The sequence below is a fragment of the Polypterus senegalus genome, chromosome 7 (genome assembly GCF_016835505.1).
Source record: "Polypterus senegalus isolate Bchr_013 chromosome 7, ASM1683550v1, whole genome shotgun sequence".
NCBI classification, from domain to species: domain Eukaryota; kingdom Metazoa; phylum Chordata; class Cladistia; order Polypteriformes; family Polypteridae; genus Polypterus; species Polypterus senegalus.
Window position 1 is genome coordinate 142,921,371 of NC_053160.1, and position 18,847 is coordinate 142,940,217.

The 18,847-nt window shown below is 38.7% G+C and overlaps 1 protein-coding gene across 2 annotated transcripts in view; it reads right to left on the reverse strand.

Moving 5' to 3' along the window:
• kiaa0825 (KIAA0825 ortholog) overlaps positions 1–18,847 on the reverse strand; it is a 409,330-nt gene that overhangs the window by 214,430 nt on the left and 176,053 nt on the right. For both annotated transcript variants that reach the window (XM_039759351.1, XM_039759352.1), the window contains exon 13: positions 15,639–15,778. In XM_039759351.1, coding sequence (XP_039615285.1) covers positions 15,639–15,778 — 140 coding nt within the window. The remainder of the gene's footprint in view (positions 1–15,638; positions 15,779–18,847) is intronic.

An 18,847-nucleotide genomic window follows, 5' to 3' on the forward strand; every position in this document is an offset into this window, starting at 1 on the left:
GTAAACAGTACTTTTCTTCACCCCGGAAGCCCGTCGCTCTTCCTGTGACGAACTTCCGGGTCATGGTGCCCAAATGAGTCCATTGGCCTCCCGACAGCGACTCCCAGTGGCCCCCAAGGTATCCAGCAGGGCTGTGTATAAAAACTACATAGTCCATCAGGCCCTGCTGGAATTCGGGGCCCGTATATGCTCTCGGGAGAGCTCCTCCTAGCGGCCAGGGGGGGAGGGCCGGAGTAAAATGCCGGCAATCCACCACAGTTCCCCTTAGCGACGACAACTGGGGCGGAGCGTCAATCCCTGCGAGGGACGTCCTCCTCCAGGAGGACGCGTCATCCGGACCTTGGCTGTGTTTAAACCTCCCAGCAAACCTTGAGGGAACGGTGTATCTTCTATCCCACCGCTCCCCTGTCCTCCGGGAACAATCTCGCCACACATGTCCTGGTTGCCGACAGTTGTAGCACCGCCAACGTCCTCCTGGTTGTCTCTCTTCCCGAGACCTGAAACATCTCGGGAATTCTGTCAGCTCCACCCTTTCCCCCGGCAAAGGAGGGTTTTACAGCTGCCTCGCAGCTCTCGATTCTTTTTCCCATCTTGTCAGGAGATCCGCGCTTTACTTTGGGGACCTCCTGTTTATTCTGGGGCTTGGATACAGCTGGGGACTCTCTACCAGAAAGAGAGGGCCCCTTTGCTGTCTGTACGCCCGTTGATTTGTGTTTTTTAGGAGGCGGTGTCATCAGCGCCGCATCGCTCCGTATAACAGCAGTGTTCAGCTGTACCGGTACGATTGGTGCTTCCCCTGTCCCTTCTGTCATCACGCCCCATTCTCTTGTCGGGCACACTGTGCTTTGACACCTGCTACTTATTAACTGCGGTGCCGGTTCGCACTGTGTCCCTTTATACTGTACAATACGGGTCGGACTCACCTGTATTCCCGCATCGATCATTACTGGAGCCTCCCGACCAATACGCTGTAAATAATCCCATATTTTCTTCAGCGGTGCTTCGGCCGTCGCTCCCAACTCTTCCACCTGGTTTTGAATGTTTATTAAAGTCTGTAATAAAGCATATATGGGCTCGAGCAATTTCTCGAGATCCCGCAATTCTATTTTGTCATTTAATTCGGCCGTAGGTAATTTTACTTCCACTTTTTCCTTACCTACCGGCCGGGAGCCAATAAGCAAGTCCTCTCTGGGCACGTGTTCTGCTGGGTCTTGCAAAGGCTCTTGGGATTTGGAGTTTCTTTTAGATGGCCGGGGTGGCGCTACTGGCCGACTGCGATCCGCCTTTTCTATTTTATCGGCGGATCGTTCAGTCACGTCCCGTCCCTCATTACTTTTAATTACAGCTGGTGCTGCTTCGCCTGCCTCCCCCTTCCCCTTCAGGGAGCTCGATTCCATCGAGGGAACGCTGACCTCACCTCCGTACTGCTGTCGACCTTCTCCTTCCCATAATCCGTCTGGGGAAATCACGTGCCCACTTTTGGCGAATGGAAGGTGGCCCTCATGGTCACATGATCGACTGTAGTCCTTTGTGTGTTCCCAGCCTGCTCCGGGATAGGTCACATGACTCTCTTCGTCGAATGGGATCCCCCGTTTTCGATTCCTAGATGCGCTAGCCTGTTCGTCATCGCGGCCATCTTGCCTAGGTGGGAAGTACATCTCCGACTCGTCGTCAGAAACGAAGAGACCGGCTCCTGCAAAATAGGAATAATAATTTCCCGGCGTATCGGGCGTTTCTCCGGCACATACCTTTCTATTTACAGGATGTTTTCCCAGTCCATTTAGGCAGTCCGGCGTGTCCGATGTCTGGCGGCCTTCCTGCTGCCTTAACGCACGGGCCCTTTCGGCTTCAATCATTATCCGGTCTTCCTCGCTTCCCGTAAGGTAGGTCCACAAAGTCGCGGTGTCATCTAGGGCCGTTTTCCTAGGCCGATCCTCATTCTTTCTCCCAGATTTCTTCCCCATGGTGTATCGATGTATAGACAGGCTGTCTATTGCAGAGCTCTTTGTAGAGGGTAGCATTTCTACCTTCGTACGTTCGAGCGGGACCTTCTTAGGGTCGTCTGCGTACACAAAATTTGTTTTATATTCAGGTCCTCTGCCAACAGACGGCCAGAGAATCCTGCCAACTACGCCAGTGTCGCAGTAGGGGCAGTAGTGCTCCCTTGAACCCTCAGGTACCACGCCAAACACCTGGTAAAAGTACTACAATTATTCTTTTTATTATAACAATGTGCACTAAGCACCCTCCACTCCACACTATTCATAAATCACAATAATAAATCAATAATCAACAATCCTCCACTCCCAGACGCGTTGCCCTCCTACCACCCAGCTCAGCTCATTGTCTGGGAGTTCCCAGAGTCCTTTTATTCCTCCTGACCCGGAAGTCTTTCTGCCCAACAGTTCCACAAGTCCTTATTCCTTCTGGGTCAGGGTAAACAGTACTTTTCTTCACCACGGAAGCCAGTCGCTCTTCCTGTGACGAACTTCTGGGTCATGGTGCCCAAATGAGTCCATTGGCCTCCCGACAGCGACTCCCAGTGGCCCCCAAGGTATCCGTCACTGACTGACTGACAAATCACTAATTCTCCAACTTCCCGTGTAGGTAGAAGGCTGAAATTTGGTAGGGTTATTCCTTACAGATCCCATACAAAAGTTGGGCAGGTTTCATTTCGAAATTCTACGCGTAATGGTCATAACTGGAAACTGTTTTTCTCCATTTACTGTAATGGAGATGAGCTTGAAACCCGTGGGGGCGGAGTTTCGTGTGACATCATCACGCCTTCCACGTAATCACGCAGTACGTAGAAAACCAGGAAGAGGCTCAAAAAGCGCTGAAGAAAACATGCATTATATAATTGAGAAGGCAGCGAAACAATAAGAAGCGAGCGAGTGACATATACAACCATATTCATGAGTTCTGCTACTTCGGAAACAAAGCACGATGTAAATCTAAACTTTAAATTAAGTTCATAGACAGGCTGCCGCTGGCGTTTGTAATTTAGTGCCTACCCATATAAGGCCGTCCGTCAGTGGCAATCCAATAGCAAACTGCCACGGGTAAATATTCACGGGTGAAGGACTGTGCTTATGCAGAGGAAGATAAGATGGTCAGGGTGGTGTTTGGCACAAACTCAGCGAAACTGCGAGAGAAAGTTTTAAGTGCCGGGACTTCGGTAACATTAGATACAGCTATGGACATAGCGACATGGCACCAGCACAGCTGGGAAACTTCGATGCATGTACACCGAGCGGCTCACGTGAACTGATGCAGTGCACAGACAAAAAGCAACAGTTCCAAAGAGCTGAACAAAAAACGAATTACACAATTGAAAAGGCAGCAAAAAAATATGAAGCGTCTGATACATACAAGCATATTCATAAATGCAGCTACTGTGGAAACAAAGCACACGGTGGAAAAAGTCAATGTCCCGCTAAAGGAAGACAGTGCAAAAAAAAAAAAACCTGCGCATGCAGTGTGTCGGTCTCAGATAAAGAAGAAGACGAGCTGTTTATTGATGCAGTAAGAAACGAATCGATAAATGAAACCTGTCATCTTTACAACGATTGACAAACACGGAATGTAACTTGAACACAACACATCCTACAAATACGAACCTGATTGAAAGAAATAATGATAATCAAATCCTTGATGACAGCAACACTCAGTAAAACTCACAAAACAATTACTGTATATTGACAGTCATGTTACGTTATTTTTAAAATGTTCCCTTTTCTTTTTCATAGCTTCTTTAACACACTACGTCTCCGCTGGGATACGCGGGTATATATATATGTATATATATACCCCGATCTACATACTCGAATAATGGATACTTTATTCGCCATCAATGATTGTTTTGGTAAAGCCATACTCAGTGTATTCATTAGACGAACGGTAAAAAAGTAAGAGCGAGGGGAGGATGACTTATTGAGACATGCAGGCAAAACCACAATAGCACGCGGGCTCGATGTACGAAAAAATATATCTTTTCAAGTTCTATTTAGTCCATATGTGTCAAACTCAAGGCCCGCAGGCCACATCCGGCCCGGCGTGTAATTATATCCGCCCGAGATCATTTTATATACTGTATTATTGTTATTAATGGCCCGGGGATATGAAGCGCTGGTAACACAATAAACTACAGATCTCATAATGCAGCGCTTCAGCTGCCTTGTAACACTTACGCGTCCCGCGTCACTTCAGTCGTTTCCTTACTTTGCGAAGGAAGTAGCTTTCTCACAGCTTCTGCACTGTTTTATAAACGAACGATATATAAGAAAGTCCTTTTTCCTTGCTTCGCCAACGAAGCAGCCTTTTTATTTAATCCACGGGTTCTCCGCTGTTTCATTGTTCATTTATTACGATTTTTATAGTTATTGTGTAGGTTTTATTTAATCCACGGGTTCTCTTCTGTGTTCACTGCGGTGTCTTCTTTTGTTTACGAGCTTCGCCAAGGAAGCAGCTTTCTCACAGCTTCTGCACTGTTTTAAAAACGAACGACATATAAGAAAGTCCTTTTTCCTTGCTTCAACAACGAAGCAACCTTTTATTTAATTCACGGGTTCTCAGCTGTTTCATTGTTCATTTATTACGATTTTTATAGTTATTGTGTAGGTTTTATTTAATCCACGGGTATTTCACCGCTGCGAAGCGCGGGTATTTTGCTAGTATATATATATAAACAATTACATTGACAATCATGTTACGTTATTTTCAAAATGTTTCCTTTTCTTTTTCATTACTTCTTTAACACACTACTTCTCTGCTGCGAAGCGCGGGTATTTTGCTAGTTTATAATAAATGTTATGATGTGTAGGTTTTAACTTGGAGACATGGACATTAGGATGGATTTTGAAATGTGTCTGAAGAGCCAGTCTTTATAATACTGCAATGACCTTTTTACAAAACATATACTGTCCAATTTAGAGAGGCGCTATTTTATGTGATGAATCTTTCAATCTTACATGTCGAGCTCCACCTTTTGCCCAACTCAAATCTCAAGAGATTGCTTTCGTCTATGGTTCACAAACAATTGTAAAGAGGTGTTCACCTTCTTTAAGTTCATCCTAACTAACTGCCACAAAGCATTAAGCCTAGTGAGACACTTAGTCACACTACTGACTGATGTAAGTGATGACACCTCAAATAATGGGGGGCTTGAACTAAACCTTAAAATGGCAGTACATTCAACAAAATGTAGGAAGATGGGTAATAAAGTCCATGGGAACAGCTTTCCATGCATAGCTGGGTGAAGAAAAAAGCTGTTTTAACCCAAATGGTAAGCCTTGTAAAGGTACTATGCTTCAGTCAGGGTTCCCGGCATGGCTAGGGTTCAAATGTCTCTTTTATGTCTGTTTTGTTCATTTTTATGTGGACATGGTTGATCATTTAGTTTCTTTATATCTGCATATCATTTTAATGCCCCATGTGTTTTGTGGGTGGGTTTCCAAGAGGTGGTGTCAAGGGACTGCCCTTAGCTCTACAAAGGCTGTGGAAATCAAGCTGTCCCTTGTGGTTCATTGAATGTGCTGTCCATGGTGAGTTTCTCTGGTGAATAGTCTGTGCTTTTTCTGTATTTCTGACCTCTGTTTAATCATTAATTTAAATATGTAAATCTTGAGAACAAATCCTTTCTGCCATGTCAGACTTCTCAGTGTGCCTTGCATGTTAGGATCCACTTACAGTTGGTAGTCAGCACTTGTATAGGCATTCTGATGTGATACAAATGTTGGAATGTAGTATATTTTCTAAAAACACATTGAAATAGAGAACTATACATCTTCTAAGGCAGTGTTTCATATACTTTTTTGTCAAAAAACAGTTTTGCCATTTTTGTGTATTTGTAACCCAAAATCTCAGAAGATCGTCCTCCCAGAGAAGGGTGTTTCCCCTTGGAGAATCCTCTCCTATCCTAGGTTGAAGGGGGTCCCCTTAACGAATCTTAGATGTGGGTTGTAGAGGAGCAAATATGTTTTCTTATGCTGCCGACCCATCAAATGACATTCAGCAAACTTTTGCAAAATTTCCCATTCAGAACAATTGTGATTTATGGCTCTGAGTGACCCATATTCAGACAACATGCAACCCAAAATGGATCATGGCCCATAGTTTAAGAAAAAATGTTTTATAGTAATTAAAAGAAACCAAGCACTGCAAATATGCATGCATGCTTAAATAAAAAAATAGATAAATAAAAAATGGATGCATATACCTCCTGCATAGTGGTTGTAGTCTGGAGTCACAAATATAATGACAGGGTGTGAGGCCTCCAAACAGACCATAAAGTATTGCCAGGGCCTTCACTACATGCCAAGAAGTAAATAACCTCAAGGGGACAAGTCCCCAGACTACAAGGTGCAATCTGCAGACTGCAGACTACATGGAGCTAACAGGGGGGTTTTGCATGAAAAGTTTAAACTGTAAAGAAGTTCCAAAACATTACAAAAAATGCATTACAAGGGAAAGAAACTGTAAAAACACTGGATTGTGAAGACACTCTAAACATTAATTTTTATAAATAAGAGGTTTTCTTAACAAAAATTAGGAAAACAGGGAAAAGGAAAAATTAGGACAAAAAAGAGATGCCTCAAAATGCAGTCCCAAAACAGTATGCAAAGTCAGAATTCAATAAACACAAGCACAACAAATCCACAAAAACTAGAAAAAAATCAGATACTAATTTTGAAATTCCAAATACTTAATTCACCACTGCTAGGTTTTGCTTCTGAGAGAGAATATAAAGCCAGCAGGGGGACCGAACACAGGGGAAGTCTGTGGTGATCCCTTCACCAAAGGTGGCCAAAGTGGTGTAAGGCCTCCAAGAATAGCCAGGGAAGCAGGCTGGAATTCCTTTTGCCTGCCCAAAAAGGATGTACCAAAGTTAGCCTGAGCTCCCACTCTAGTGGTTGACTTTGGCCTACTCTATGCCAAAATGCACTTAGCTTTAAAAGTTTAAAAATAACAGTAACATTTACAAAATATACTCTAAGCCCCACCAGTGAGACAATAAATGTAAACCTCTGGCTTCAGGAGGAAATGACAAACAAAGAACTATTATAAATAAATTATTTATTAAAAAAGGGTAAATAAGAACAAAAGCTCAAAAGAACCAAATAAGGCATAAATGAGGTGCTTAAAAATGCAATCCATTGTAACCATGTCCCAATACAGAAGACAAAATCCTTAAACAGAGCCAAAAATGTAAGAAAACTAGAAAATGCCAAGAAAAACAATAAACATAAAATGAGATCTCATTAACATCAAGTTCATACATTACACAGCATAATACTAAAAAAGACTGGAATTCCCAAAAGCCTTTATTTGGCTTGGAGCAGTCCCATAGCAGAGATTGATAGGTGGTACCACCTCTTGAGGAATTACCAAAGAAGAACAAAGGACATGGAAGAACAAGTATTTAGACATTGAAATCAAACAACAAACAAAACTGATAAAAATAGATAATTATACAAATAATAAAGATATATGTCTATAATAACATTAATAATAATAATAATGAAGGAACCAAAATGTGCAAAAAAGAACATTAAAAAAAGGAACTAGTGCACACCAGGATAGTGACCCTGGTTTAAACATAACAACATCAGGAAGGCCCTGCCTCCTGGGGCTCCACTCATAAAGAATAGACATCGATTTAAGGAGATAGCTTATAGTAAACAAGTAACAAACAAAACTGTCAGCGATAACACAAAAACATAAAGTAATTCAAAATTAAAAAAACGGCAGAAAAACAGAAACTAAATGACAGCCAGTGAAAGAATCCTGGCACACAACAATAGTATAGTCTCCACAACAGAGAAGAAGGAAGATTTTGCCATTTACCTCGGAGAGTCAGACCTCCTCTCAGTACTTCAGCTTCCATCATACAAGTAAAATACGAAGAGGAAAGAACTGGTTAGAAGAGTGATTATCCGTCCTTAAAAAATTCATTGTGAGATTACTGAAGGCAGAACTTTATTCTCTTTGTTAAAACTTTAGCTTAAACAATCTTTATCATTAATGTTCAATAAGGAAATTGTCCTTTAGGATTTGCATTGCTGTTTTCCTGTTTTCCCTGTTTTCAGCCTGCAGCATTGTCTTTTAGGTAAAATATTAACTTTTCTAGGTGCAATAAACATGGCAAGCATTAACAAGCCTAGTTTTTCAAAGAACATTTTATATAATTTTCCTGGGTAGTCATCTGGCCCTACAGCTTTACTATAGGAATTTAACATTATTCTGAATCTTGGAGAGCCTAAAACTTTATACATTTCATCTATACAAACCACCTGGAGCTGGGGTGTTTTTACTTTAGCAATAACATAGAAAACCAACAAGTAAGTCAGTAGATCATGCTGTAATATATCTTTGAGTAGACCCATGCAGTGTTGATGAGTGGGTTAGAAAAAATCACAGAAATTTTTGGGAGCTTCACCAAACTTTGCAATACACACTGAACTATACTGGACTTTATTTTGGCCAAAAATGTGACCTGAACTGTAATGCAGCAGTGCTAACTAGTGTGTCACTATGTATCAAGCAACAAAAGAAGTAGACGAAATACTGCAAACAAAATACAACAAACAGCCACAAATTATCAATAAGTAAATAAAATATAAATTACTGTTCTGACAGATTTGCAGTCTTGGGGCACACATTAGCCATGTCACAAAGCAGTTGCGTGGGACTGGCTTGTTTCATTGAAGTCGCATCTCTGGGCTCAGCTGGAACATCTTTTTTTTCTTTCTCATGTATCTGTGCACCCATTTTTTCTTTCATCAAGAAGAAACAAACACCTTGTAAATAGTTTTAAATCTTTCATTATTATTATTATTATTATTTAACATGGTCTCATTGTTTAAAGGATTTGGGGTAGGGCTCATTTAGGTCTTGTTCTGATATCTTAGCAGGGCACAAGGCTAATTATACATGCAAATTAGCCTTGGGGTGTTGCACTGCTGGCCACAAGGATCAGTGTGTTACATCCAGTGGCACTACTCATAATATTTTCCTTATGGTCAGCTAATGTATCCCTCAGATGAAAATAATGTTATTTTTTACTTTTTCTTTTTATTATTATTATTATTGCATTTAAGATAGAAATCTGTTTATAGTACTAATGGATTGTGATATTATACATGTGTGAAGCATATGGTGAACGATCTTATAGTAGACATGTACGAAAGATCTGCAGATAGTTGGTACCGCTCTGTGATGTCAGACTGCATCACAAAGCATCATGGGACATGAGAAAAATGTTCACCTCAGCTGAATTTCCAGGGAAATATTCAGTGTACAAGGTTACCAGCGAATACAGCATACCAGTACTTGCTGCGAAAAATGAGTTGGCAAATTTTGCTGACCAACACTATTGATTAGCATTGCTCTCTCATTTCTAACTCTAAACAATAATTGATTTTCATCCAAAACCACAATCCTTTGTATGTATCTATACTTCAACACATTGTGAAGCTCTGTGAATGAGTGCTATAATATAAAGACAAAGATTAGAAAAAAACATTTTATTAGAAAACACTACTTGAAGAGAAAAACATTTCTGATAATACAGTATTTATGCTAGAGGCCTGTATGTCATATAATCCACCTAACCTAAACAAATAAAGCAATGCAGGAAAGGATGCAGTCATTGGTGTTGAAGTGCTACAGATTAACTAATTCTAAAACATTAATTTGTTCTAGAAAATGGAAACAGCCCTTCCAGAGTTATAGAACAGTTGTCCAAATAAAATAATTTGGATAAGTTTAAAATATTTAACCTTTAAGATAATTTTTTAGGAAACAACAATATAACATATGGCAAATGAAGACTATAAAAACATCTGTAGTCAAATTAGAAAAAGTCATTGTTGCTACTGCACATGTCAGCTTTTACTCAGTTTTTCCTAGCTATTTAACATCTGCTTTCACCTTTTGTTCAACTGTTTAATGTCACTGCATTAACAAAAGATGTTCTCTATGTTTAGAAGCATGTATGAAGGTACTTTCCCTTCTCAAAAAGTCATGCTGGCTGAATAGACTGTCTTTGTATATGATTTAGTTAAATCTGTAAAATAGTTTATTGGCCAATTGACAAACAATAGGCAGCACAGACATTTTGCAGTATGATTAAAATATTATTAGATTTTTTAAAAATGTTCCAAATTTAAATGCAATTTTTGCTGATTAAACTATTCACTTAACATTACTATGGGTCTATTTTTTATGGGTGCCACATAAGAAAATCAGTTTGTTGTGCAGGGCCGTACATATTCTGTAAAATGTTACTTTATGGTAAATATGTTATATTTCTTTTTTCAACATAATAAAATTAATATACACCACATATTCACAGATTTTGTTGATTTATTGAACCATGGAACATATACGCACTATGGCATGCTTTCTAGCACAATCTACAATTTCTGATTGCGTTAAAAAAGAATAGGAAATGAATCACTTATAAAGTATTTTACTGTCTCTATACCTTTGACAACTCAGTGGGAAGAATTCATTCTTTTATGACCTTCAACTAGTGCACTGAAGTCAGGTGTAATTCCTGATGTTAATATTTGCAGCACAGCATACAGATGGTCATCACTGAGAAAAGATCTGTACTAGGATTTCCTCAGGTTTATTACAAAGATTGTCTGTTCACATATGAATGTTGATCCAAAGAGGACAAGCATTCTCTAAATTAGTCTTCTCAAGTGTGGGAAATTCTCCTTTTTGAGAGAATAACAGATTGTCAGTAATAGCACTGACTTGAAGTATTCCGCCAGCAATGCATCAGACTGCAAGTCTATAAGTTCAAGTTGTACATAACTGGAGGCACTGTCCACATCGCTGGTGAAAGGAAAGGAGATGTTGAACATTTCAGTTTACAGAGCTTTGAAGTCTTCAAATCACCTGGAAAACTCACCATGTAGTACCCGGAACAAGGCTGCATATCAGTTAAGCTTATCAACAGATAGATTCCTGCCTCAGTGTCTGAAGATGTGTCCATAGGTTCCTCTATACTTGTTGAAAGGGAAGCAGCAGCTTCCTCATGAAGGCCTTGACTAGGCTATGCATTTCCTGTGCAAAAAGACCACTGCCTTGCAATTTTGTATTCAGTTCATTCAAAAGTGCAGTCAAACCAACAGCAAATGCTAAATCTGATAGTTGATTTCAGATCCCAGACCTGTTTGAGCACTTTGCCCAAGCTTAGGCACCTGACAGCTGTGTGGCGGCTCAGACGAATCTGACGCTGCTCCAACAGTGTAACAAACTGTCTGTGATTTAATGCCCTAGCCCTGTTGAAATTTACAGTATATATTATAACATCAACCACATGATTCATTTTTAGCACTGATTAACATAGCACTTCTTGGTGAATAATACAATGTGAAAATATGACTTTTGGGTTAATCTCAAGTCACTTTTTGCCTGTCAAAATAGGAGAACCATCAGTTGTCACACCAACTAACTTTTCCCACTGCGGTCCTAACTTTTGCGTACATGTACTGACTTAAAGTATTTACTTTATTTACTGAAGTAAATAAATCCTTATCATTTGTTGTCCCTTTCATTGACTGCATAGAAGCCAGTTCCTCTGTCATTTCAAAGTTTTTCAATATTCCTTTCACAAAATTTAACATCACATCTCTCAACCAAGGCCAAGGAGAAGTCAGTCCACATTTTCCACCATATGTTTCAGCAAAATGTTTATACAAAAACAAAAGAAAATGCAGAAATAGCCTAATCTCTATATATTCAAGATTCCATGTCAGCAATTTGTTGAAATACTTTGCACAGCTTTAATTGCCTGCAATCATTCTGGGTAAGTCCTTGTTAACGTTACACATTATGATAGAACAGAAGTTGTCTATTGCCTGCAAATATTGATCTAGTTATGTTAAGTTAGTTGGAAGAAGGTTATGAACAGCATATATGAGATCTTTCATTGATTTTCAAAGGGATTAAGGTCTGGAATCTGACTGGGTCTCTCTGTTCTTTCATTTTAAGCCAATGCAGTGCTGTTCTGGCTTTGAACTTTGGCTCACCATCCTGCTGAGTCACAAACTTTTCCAGTTTTGGTTTTCTGGCCAAGAATGGCAAAATCGTTATCCACTATTCAATGTATTGCTCCTTACTCACAAATGTGTCAGTTCTTTCAAAACTACCAGTCCCTGCTGCCAGTGAAGAAAATATAAAGATAACTTTACACTTTGTTCCAGTGTTTAACTTGCACCTTTTATAGACAGTACTTAGTTAATCACATCACAAGATGAGTTCTTCCACTATTTTTCCACAGTATTCTATATATTCTAGCTTACTGAAGAAAAACAGTTTCATCCATCAAGAATGCTTACAGCACTGGACAGATGTAGGCAATGTGGCAGTTAGACAATGTAATGTTGTAAATAAGGCACTAAACTTTAAACCACAACTCCTGTAACTGACTTACTGTATGATCTTGACCAAATCACCAGCCTGTTTCCTAACTGAAAAATATATATGTATGTCTCTCTATATATAAAAAAAAAATCCTGGAATGAAAAAGCAAGGCGATGATATGTGATCCTCTCGGAAGTTCTCGAAAGACATTTTAAAGACCCGCGAGACAAAAAAGACTGGCCACGGAGCATCTCGTGGGGACCATAAACATGAGACTTGGTGCCAAGAGATTGTCCCAGGGCAGTCTCGCAGTAACGTGGAACATAAGATTCAGACAGCCAGCTTTGCTCTCAGCAAAGAAGAAAGAGCAGCGTGGAGAAAAGAGACCCAAGGCACGATACATATGCAGAGAAAGGTACAGAATATGAAAGCAGTAACAGTCGAAATTATTGTAGCGTCCCAGCCAAGCTGAAGCCTTTTTTGTTTTAAGTGACTGTTAGGTCCGATCGAGGGAGGGCAGAGTGCAGCACAGAAGACTGATAGCTGGGTGCTGATTGATGTGGTAAGGGGGAGGCGAGACCTATGGGAGGAGGGGTTGGAGAGGGGGCTAGAAAGTTGTGTCTGGGGTTATGCCGTTGCCGATTGTTAAAGTAGAACTTTTGTGACACTTTATTACTTTATTATTTTGTGACAATTTATTACTTTATTATTTTGACACGTCAGTCGCTACAGTATCAAAAAAAAAGATAGCACAGATCACATTACCACAAAACACACGGAAATTAGAGAATTGAGAGAATTTCAAAAATGAGGTTTAACTCACATGCATTTATTGGTTACTTTGCACAAAAAATTATTAACTGCTGATGATGTGGATCATTTTGTCTGTGCTAAAATTCCAAACAGAGAACCCTATCCTAAATTATTGGTACAAATTCATTAAACACAAGTCTCACAAACCTCATTTAAAAGTTTCAGCATATTTGAACACAAAAAATTCCAAATATTGTTTTTACAGAAGTTCTGAAATAAAAGTGAAACTAATGAAATAGCAACAATTCAAAGAAAAAACATCTTACAAGTGTGCATCCGGAAAACCAAACACGGGGGTTGGCGAGCAAAGCGAGCAGGAGGCAAAGCCCCCTAGTTATCTATAAAATATATAAAACTCATGCAGGGACTGCAGTTATCATAAGACAGCAGGAGAGTGCTGAGGCTGATGGGGGGGACACCAATATCAGTACAAAGTTTTCTACTGGCCAAAGCAGGGTCTCATCTAAGACTGCAATTACAGAGCTTTCTTCTAAACAGATCCGGATAAGTTATATTTTCTGACTAGCCTACAGCTTTTGTCTAAGAATATGTCATTTTGCACCATCATGTTTAGCTATGCTGAATTTCCATGTACGGTGTTGCTGAACACTTAAGCAGCAATGTTTCATTTTTTCAACCCTTGAAAAACCTTTAGAACTACAAAACCCCCTTTAAGTGAGTTTAGCATGTGTAGACAAAGTTTAGCATCAATAGCAATTATAAATTAACATTGAATGAATCAACTTTGAATCATCTGTATAACATTACTGAATACCACCATTGGAGATCTGGACAATCTACAGTATGTCCATTAAGTTCAATCCACAACACTCCCTACTGTTGCTTTTCATGGTCCATAGATTCAATTATTTAACAAGCCAATTATTTAACAAGAAATAGCAATTATGGTTCCAGCCCAGCAAGAATTTACCACAATTATGGAATCCAGTCATACACAAAACCAACAAATTCTTCACCCATGGGAACAAAGAAACTGATAGATATTACAGAGGTAGTGAAGATGACAGTTGGGGCACTTGCATTTCACTTGTGATATTCAAAACAAAACATTAAAACAAAAACATAGAAATATTTGTTTGCTTTCCTTAATCCATTACACAAATATTCCTGTTTAACACTGGATACATGAGTATAGTATGCAATAAAAGTAATAAAACTTTTTCCACTTTGAAACAATAGACTGTCCAGAGTTGTGAGTGTTATGAGATGTTTACTTTAAAATTTATTACTCTTAGAAAACATTTTTCTAAGTATAAGTGAATGTGGGAATGTGGGTTTTTTTATTTTCAGAAAATTTCTGTGCAGTTACTTTTGAATTATAATGTTTCCCAATGATAACGATTACTCATTTCACTTTATTGTTACTGAATGGATACCACCATGTAATGACTCCTGTTACTGGCATGCTGCTTCCAGTTGCCAAGGAATTTGGCTTTGGACAGCGCTGCATCTTACATCATCAACACGACCCCTTAAATTCCAGTGAATCAATTCATTCATATCTGTGATTTGGATAAAAAACTCAACTGAAAATACTGCCAACTTCTGAACTTTGAGTCTTCCCAATTACTTTGCTTTCTGATTAGTGATTAGGCTTTGGTGCAATATGTTTCTTTAGTTTTGTAGTTTTTACAACATTTCATCTTCTGGTTCTCCTTCAGCCTTTGGACAGAATACCCAATGAATGTGTTTGAAACATTTTTTTTACCCTTTTCAAGACTCTCCCCTACTCCGCTATGGTTTTTAGTTTTTAATTTGAAGTTTCTGTTTTAATAGGTCTTCTATACTATGGTTCACTTAAAGCAGCTGATCCACTAAATTCTGAAACAGGTAGAGCCAGTGAAAAACTGTATCATGCTGAGCAGCATACTGTACCTGAGCACATTTAGACTTGCAATTACAAAGAAGACTTTTTAAATTAATTGATTTATTTTCTAAATTTTATGCAAATTGTTTACAGTTTGAAACATTTTATTTCTTATTTAAAAAGACAGGTGAAGTTGTGTATATTACTATGGTAAATGTTTTACTGTAGTTTACTTCTAATACGGAATGTGTGACAACAAAATACATTTTTGGGTGGGATGATGGTTGGATTTATTTTAGGCACTGTATAATGTTCAGATTGAACTTTTCATATGTTAAGAGAATTTCGTTGCTAACATTCTATAGCACAAATTTGGGATGAACTACCAGTAAGTTTTCCAACTTTCCTCTTTTGTATCATTTTGTTCCATCCATCCATAAATGAACAGCAGATGGGATGATGAAGATAACGGATGGATAATATTTTTTAATTACTTGTAAAATGTAAGCCTCTTCTTAACAATATATTTGCTTAAAGTTAAAAATATTTATACAAATGTATTTTTAACACAACAGTAAAAAGGGAAGAAAACCCTAAAAATGACAGCACAGATTCTTACCTGAATTATTTAACAGCTTTCGAAGTACTAGGCAGTTGTGCTGAAGCAGTGTTTGCAGTAGCAAGTTCTGGTTACAACCAGGCTGGGATAACAACATTTTCAGCTGATGCTGAGCAGTTATTTCATCGGCTGCTGACATCCTTTTAAAAAGAGGCAAGGTAAAAACAGAGATGAGAGTTAATTTATCTAAGAAATGAATAGCCTTAACACTGTAAATGTAATGCTAACTTTCTTAAATGTCAATTCCTCCCAGATTAGTCTGTAAATGCCTTCATGCTTACTTACTTAAAGTCTGCTCATGGAAGGAATTACATTTAATCTCAACTAGCTAAAAGCAAATTAACATTTGGTAAGCTGCCAAATACATAACAGATACAGCAAAACCTCAGTTATCTCATTGGTAGTACCATGAACATTTTTGTTCTACACAGCAATCACTGTATTTTTTCTAAATGAATGCATGTACTGTGGTTCTTAATATATATTTGTGTTCAATTATTATTGAAGAAAGACAAAAAGAATAAAATGAACATTTAGCTTCAGGGCCAAAAACTAACGAAAATAGGTGTAGTGTGCACCCTGCTGTTTGAATATGGAACATTTGTCTCAAGCCTGACAGCCCATTACAGGTTTTCACTCAACTGCCAACTTGAAAGACATTTCTAGGTGTTCCAGCTTTAGCATCAGCACAGGCATCACAATTATTTCAGTTTGTTTGCGTCACTGATAACAAGTCCTGTTTTTCCCCCAAAATATAAACAAATGTGCGTCAGCATTATATTGAATATGTTGAATTTAATTTCAGTTACAGAAAATCAGTTTTAGATTAGTTTTTATTTTTATTTATACCTTTATCTATTTCCTCAGCATTGCTCGGAAGACACCAATTTTACAATTTCTATCATCAGTTAAAACACTCCATTCCATAGTGCCTTTACTTGTATAACCTTAAATTTGTACCCAGGTTTGTTCTGAGTAAGGTTCCATGCTAACTAGTCTGGTGGAACAAGCTGGACATTCCAATGATTAAATGCATTTATTGAGTGGGAGAGACAGTAAAGGTCTTTTGTTTAGGATTTAGCTGGAGAACCATTAGGGATGGTATCTAAGACAGTGCATGAAATTTGCAATGTAACACCAGCTCTGACTTAACCAGCAAGCAAAATAAGTATGTACGTAGGGCAAAATGGTAAAGGGGGACACTAGAGACATAGCTATTATGCCCTTAACTCTTTTTCTGCCACACTCAACATTGGGCACATTTTTTGCAATTGTCCTTATCTGCAGTGTTAGACTTTAATCTATATTATTTAAAAAAAAAAAAAAAACCTTTTCTTTGGCATCGTGACACAGAATAAATTTTAAACATTTTAATCTCTTATTTCACCTTCAGGAATTGTAGAGCCTTGATGTTGTTTCAGTTAAGCAATGGAAGGGCCGAGGGGCCACCACTGTTCAGCTGTGCTTAAGGCATCAGTTGGCTTTAATTTAGCTCTGTATAACCTGCTTTTTGTTATTAGGACTGAACCAGAACTGAATTTATGAAACAAAATTTGAATTAAAACAGGCCTACTTTCCAAAAACATACACACACACACACACATATGCGCAAAGTAAGTGTACAATCATATGCTTTGTTTACTGACAAGGTGACTTTAATTGCGTAGTTTAAATTAATAAACACACAACTTCCTGTGGACTGATATTGATGTAGTATAATCATATGGCAAGCCAAGAAGCCAAAACTTTTTTCTCAGTACTTCACATATTGAGAAGTGATTCAAACCTAAATACACTTTCAATCCATGCAAGATGCGCACATCAATACATTTTCTGAACCTTAGACTGAGTTAGGGTCAGGACAAAAGAGGAACCTCTGCTGGCACAAGGTAGGAACCAGCTTTGGATTGGAGCCTAGTCCAGCACTGGGCACAGTGAAGCATACAAACGGCACAGAGGTACAGCATACTTCATAATTAGTATTAAATCTTAATTTACTAATATTTGAAAGTGATTGGAAAAAAAGGCTGTCTAAGAAAAAAAAAAAACACTTGTTGACACAGGCAGAGCATGTATGCTATTCATAGATAGTGACTGGAAATGATTTCTGAAGCAGCAAGGCAGCAGAACTAACCATTACTCCATTGCGCTGCCCTGCTTTCTAGATATAAATGTATATACTGTAACTAAAGCACTATAAAAGAAAAAGTTTTTAGTTTTGTTGGCATTAATGATATAATGGGGAAGAAATTCAAATTTTACACTTTCATCATATTATTTTTTTCATTTTTTTTCTATAAAAATATTATTGTTTGTATATATTGTATTATAATGAAACATCCATCCATCCATCCATTATCTAACCCACTATATCCTAACTACAGGGTCACGGGGGTCAGCCAACACAGGGCACAAGGCAGGAGAGAAACTCCGGGCAGGGCGCCAGCCCACCGCAGGGTGCGCGCGCACACACACACACACGCACACACTAGGGACAATTTAGATCGCCAATGCACCTAATGTCTTTGGACTGTGGGAGGAAACCAGAGTACACGGACGAAACCCATGCAGACACGGGGAGAACAAGCAAACTCCACATAGGGAGGACCCAGGAAGCAAACCCGTATCACCTAACTGCAAGGCAGCAGTGCTACCCACTGTGCCACCGTGCTGCCCTATAATGAAACAATTGCAACAAAGTAATTAAATACAAATAACCAGACGTAACATCTCCTTCCTTACACATCTAGAGAACAAATCAGAATATTCAATGTGAGGTACTCACTCAAAAAGTAAAAAGTTGAGGTATTCCAAAAGTTACCAGTGGGTCAGCGTGCTTAATTATGAACAATATTAATATACAGATGATGAATCCCAAACTGGTTTTGAACAGTTTTTCATCATAATAGCGGTTCATTAAAATTTGCAGAAAGACTTCATATTTAATTTTGGACCATACAGAGTTTGAGACAGCTTTGTTTGATTTCTAGAGGGGCTTCCCTCAGGGTGCCACTATTTCTGATGGCTACCCTTTCAAGCAATTTATTAATCAAAGGTCAGTTCCTTCTGGCAAATTAACTCCTTGTTTAATTAGGTAGCCCATGTTTGCTTTTAGTCCATTAGGTTAAGAATAAACAATCGTCTGCTTTATCTCTCTAATCAATTTTAAAAGACTTGTATTATTAATTAAAAGTATTTTTCTTCTTTGT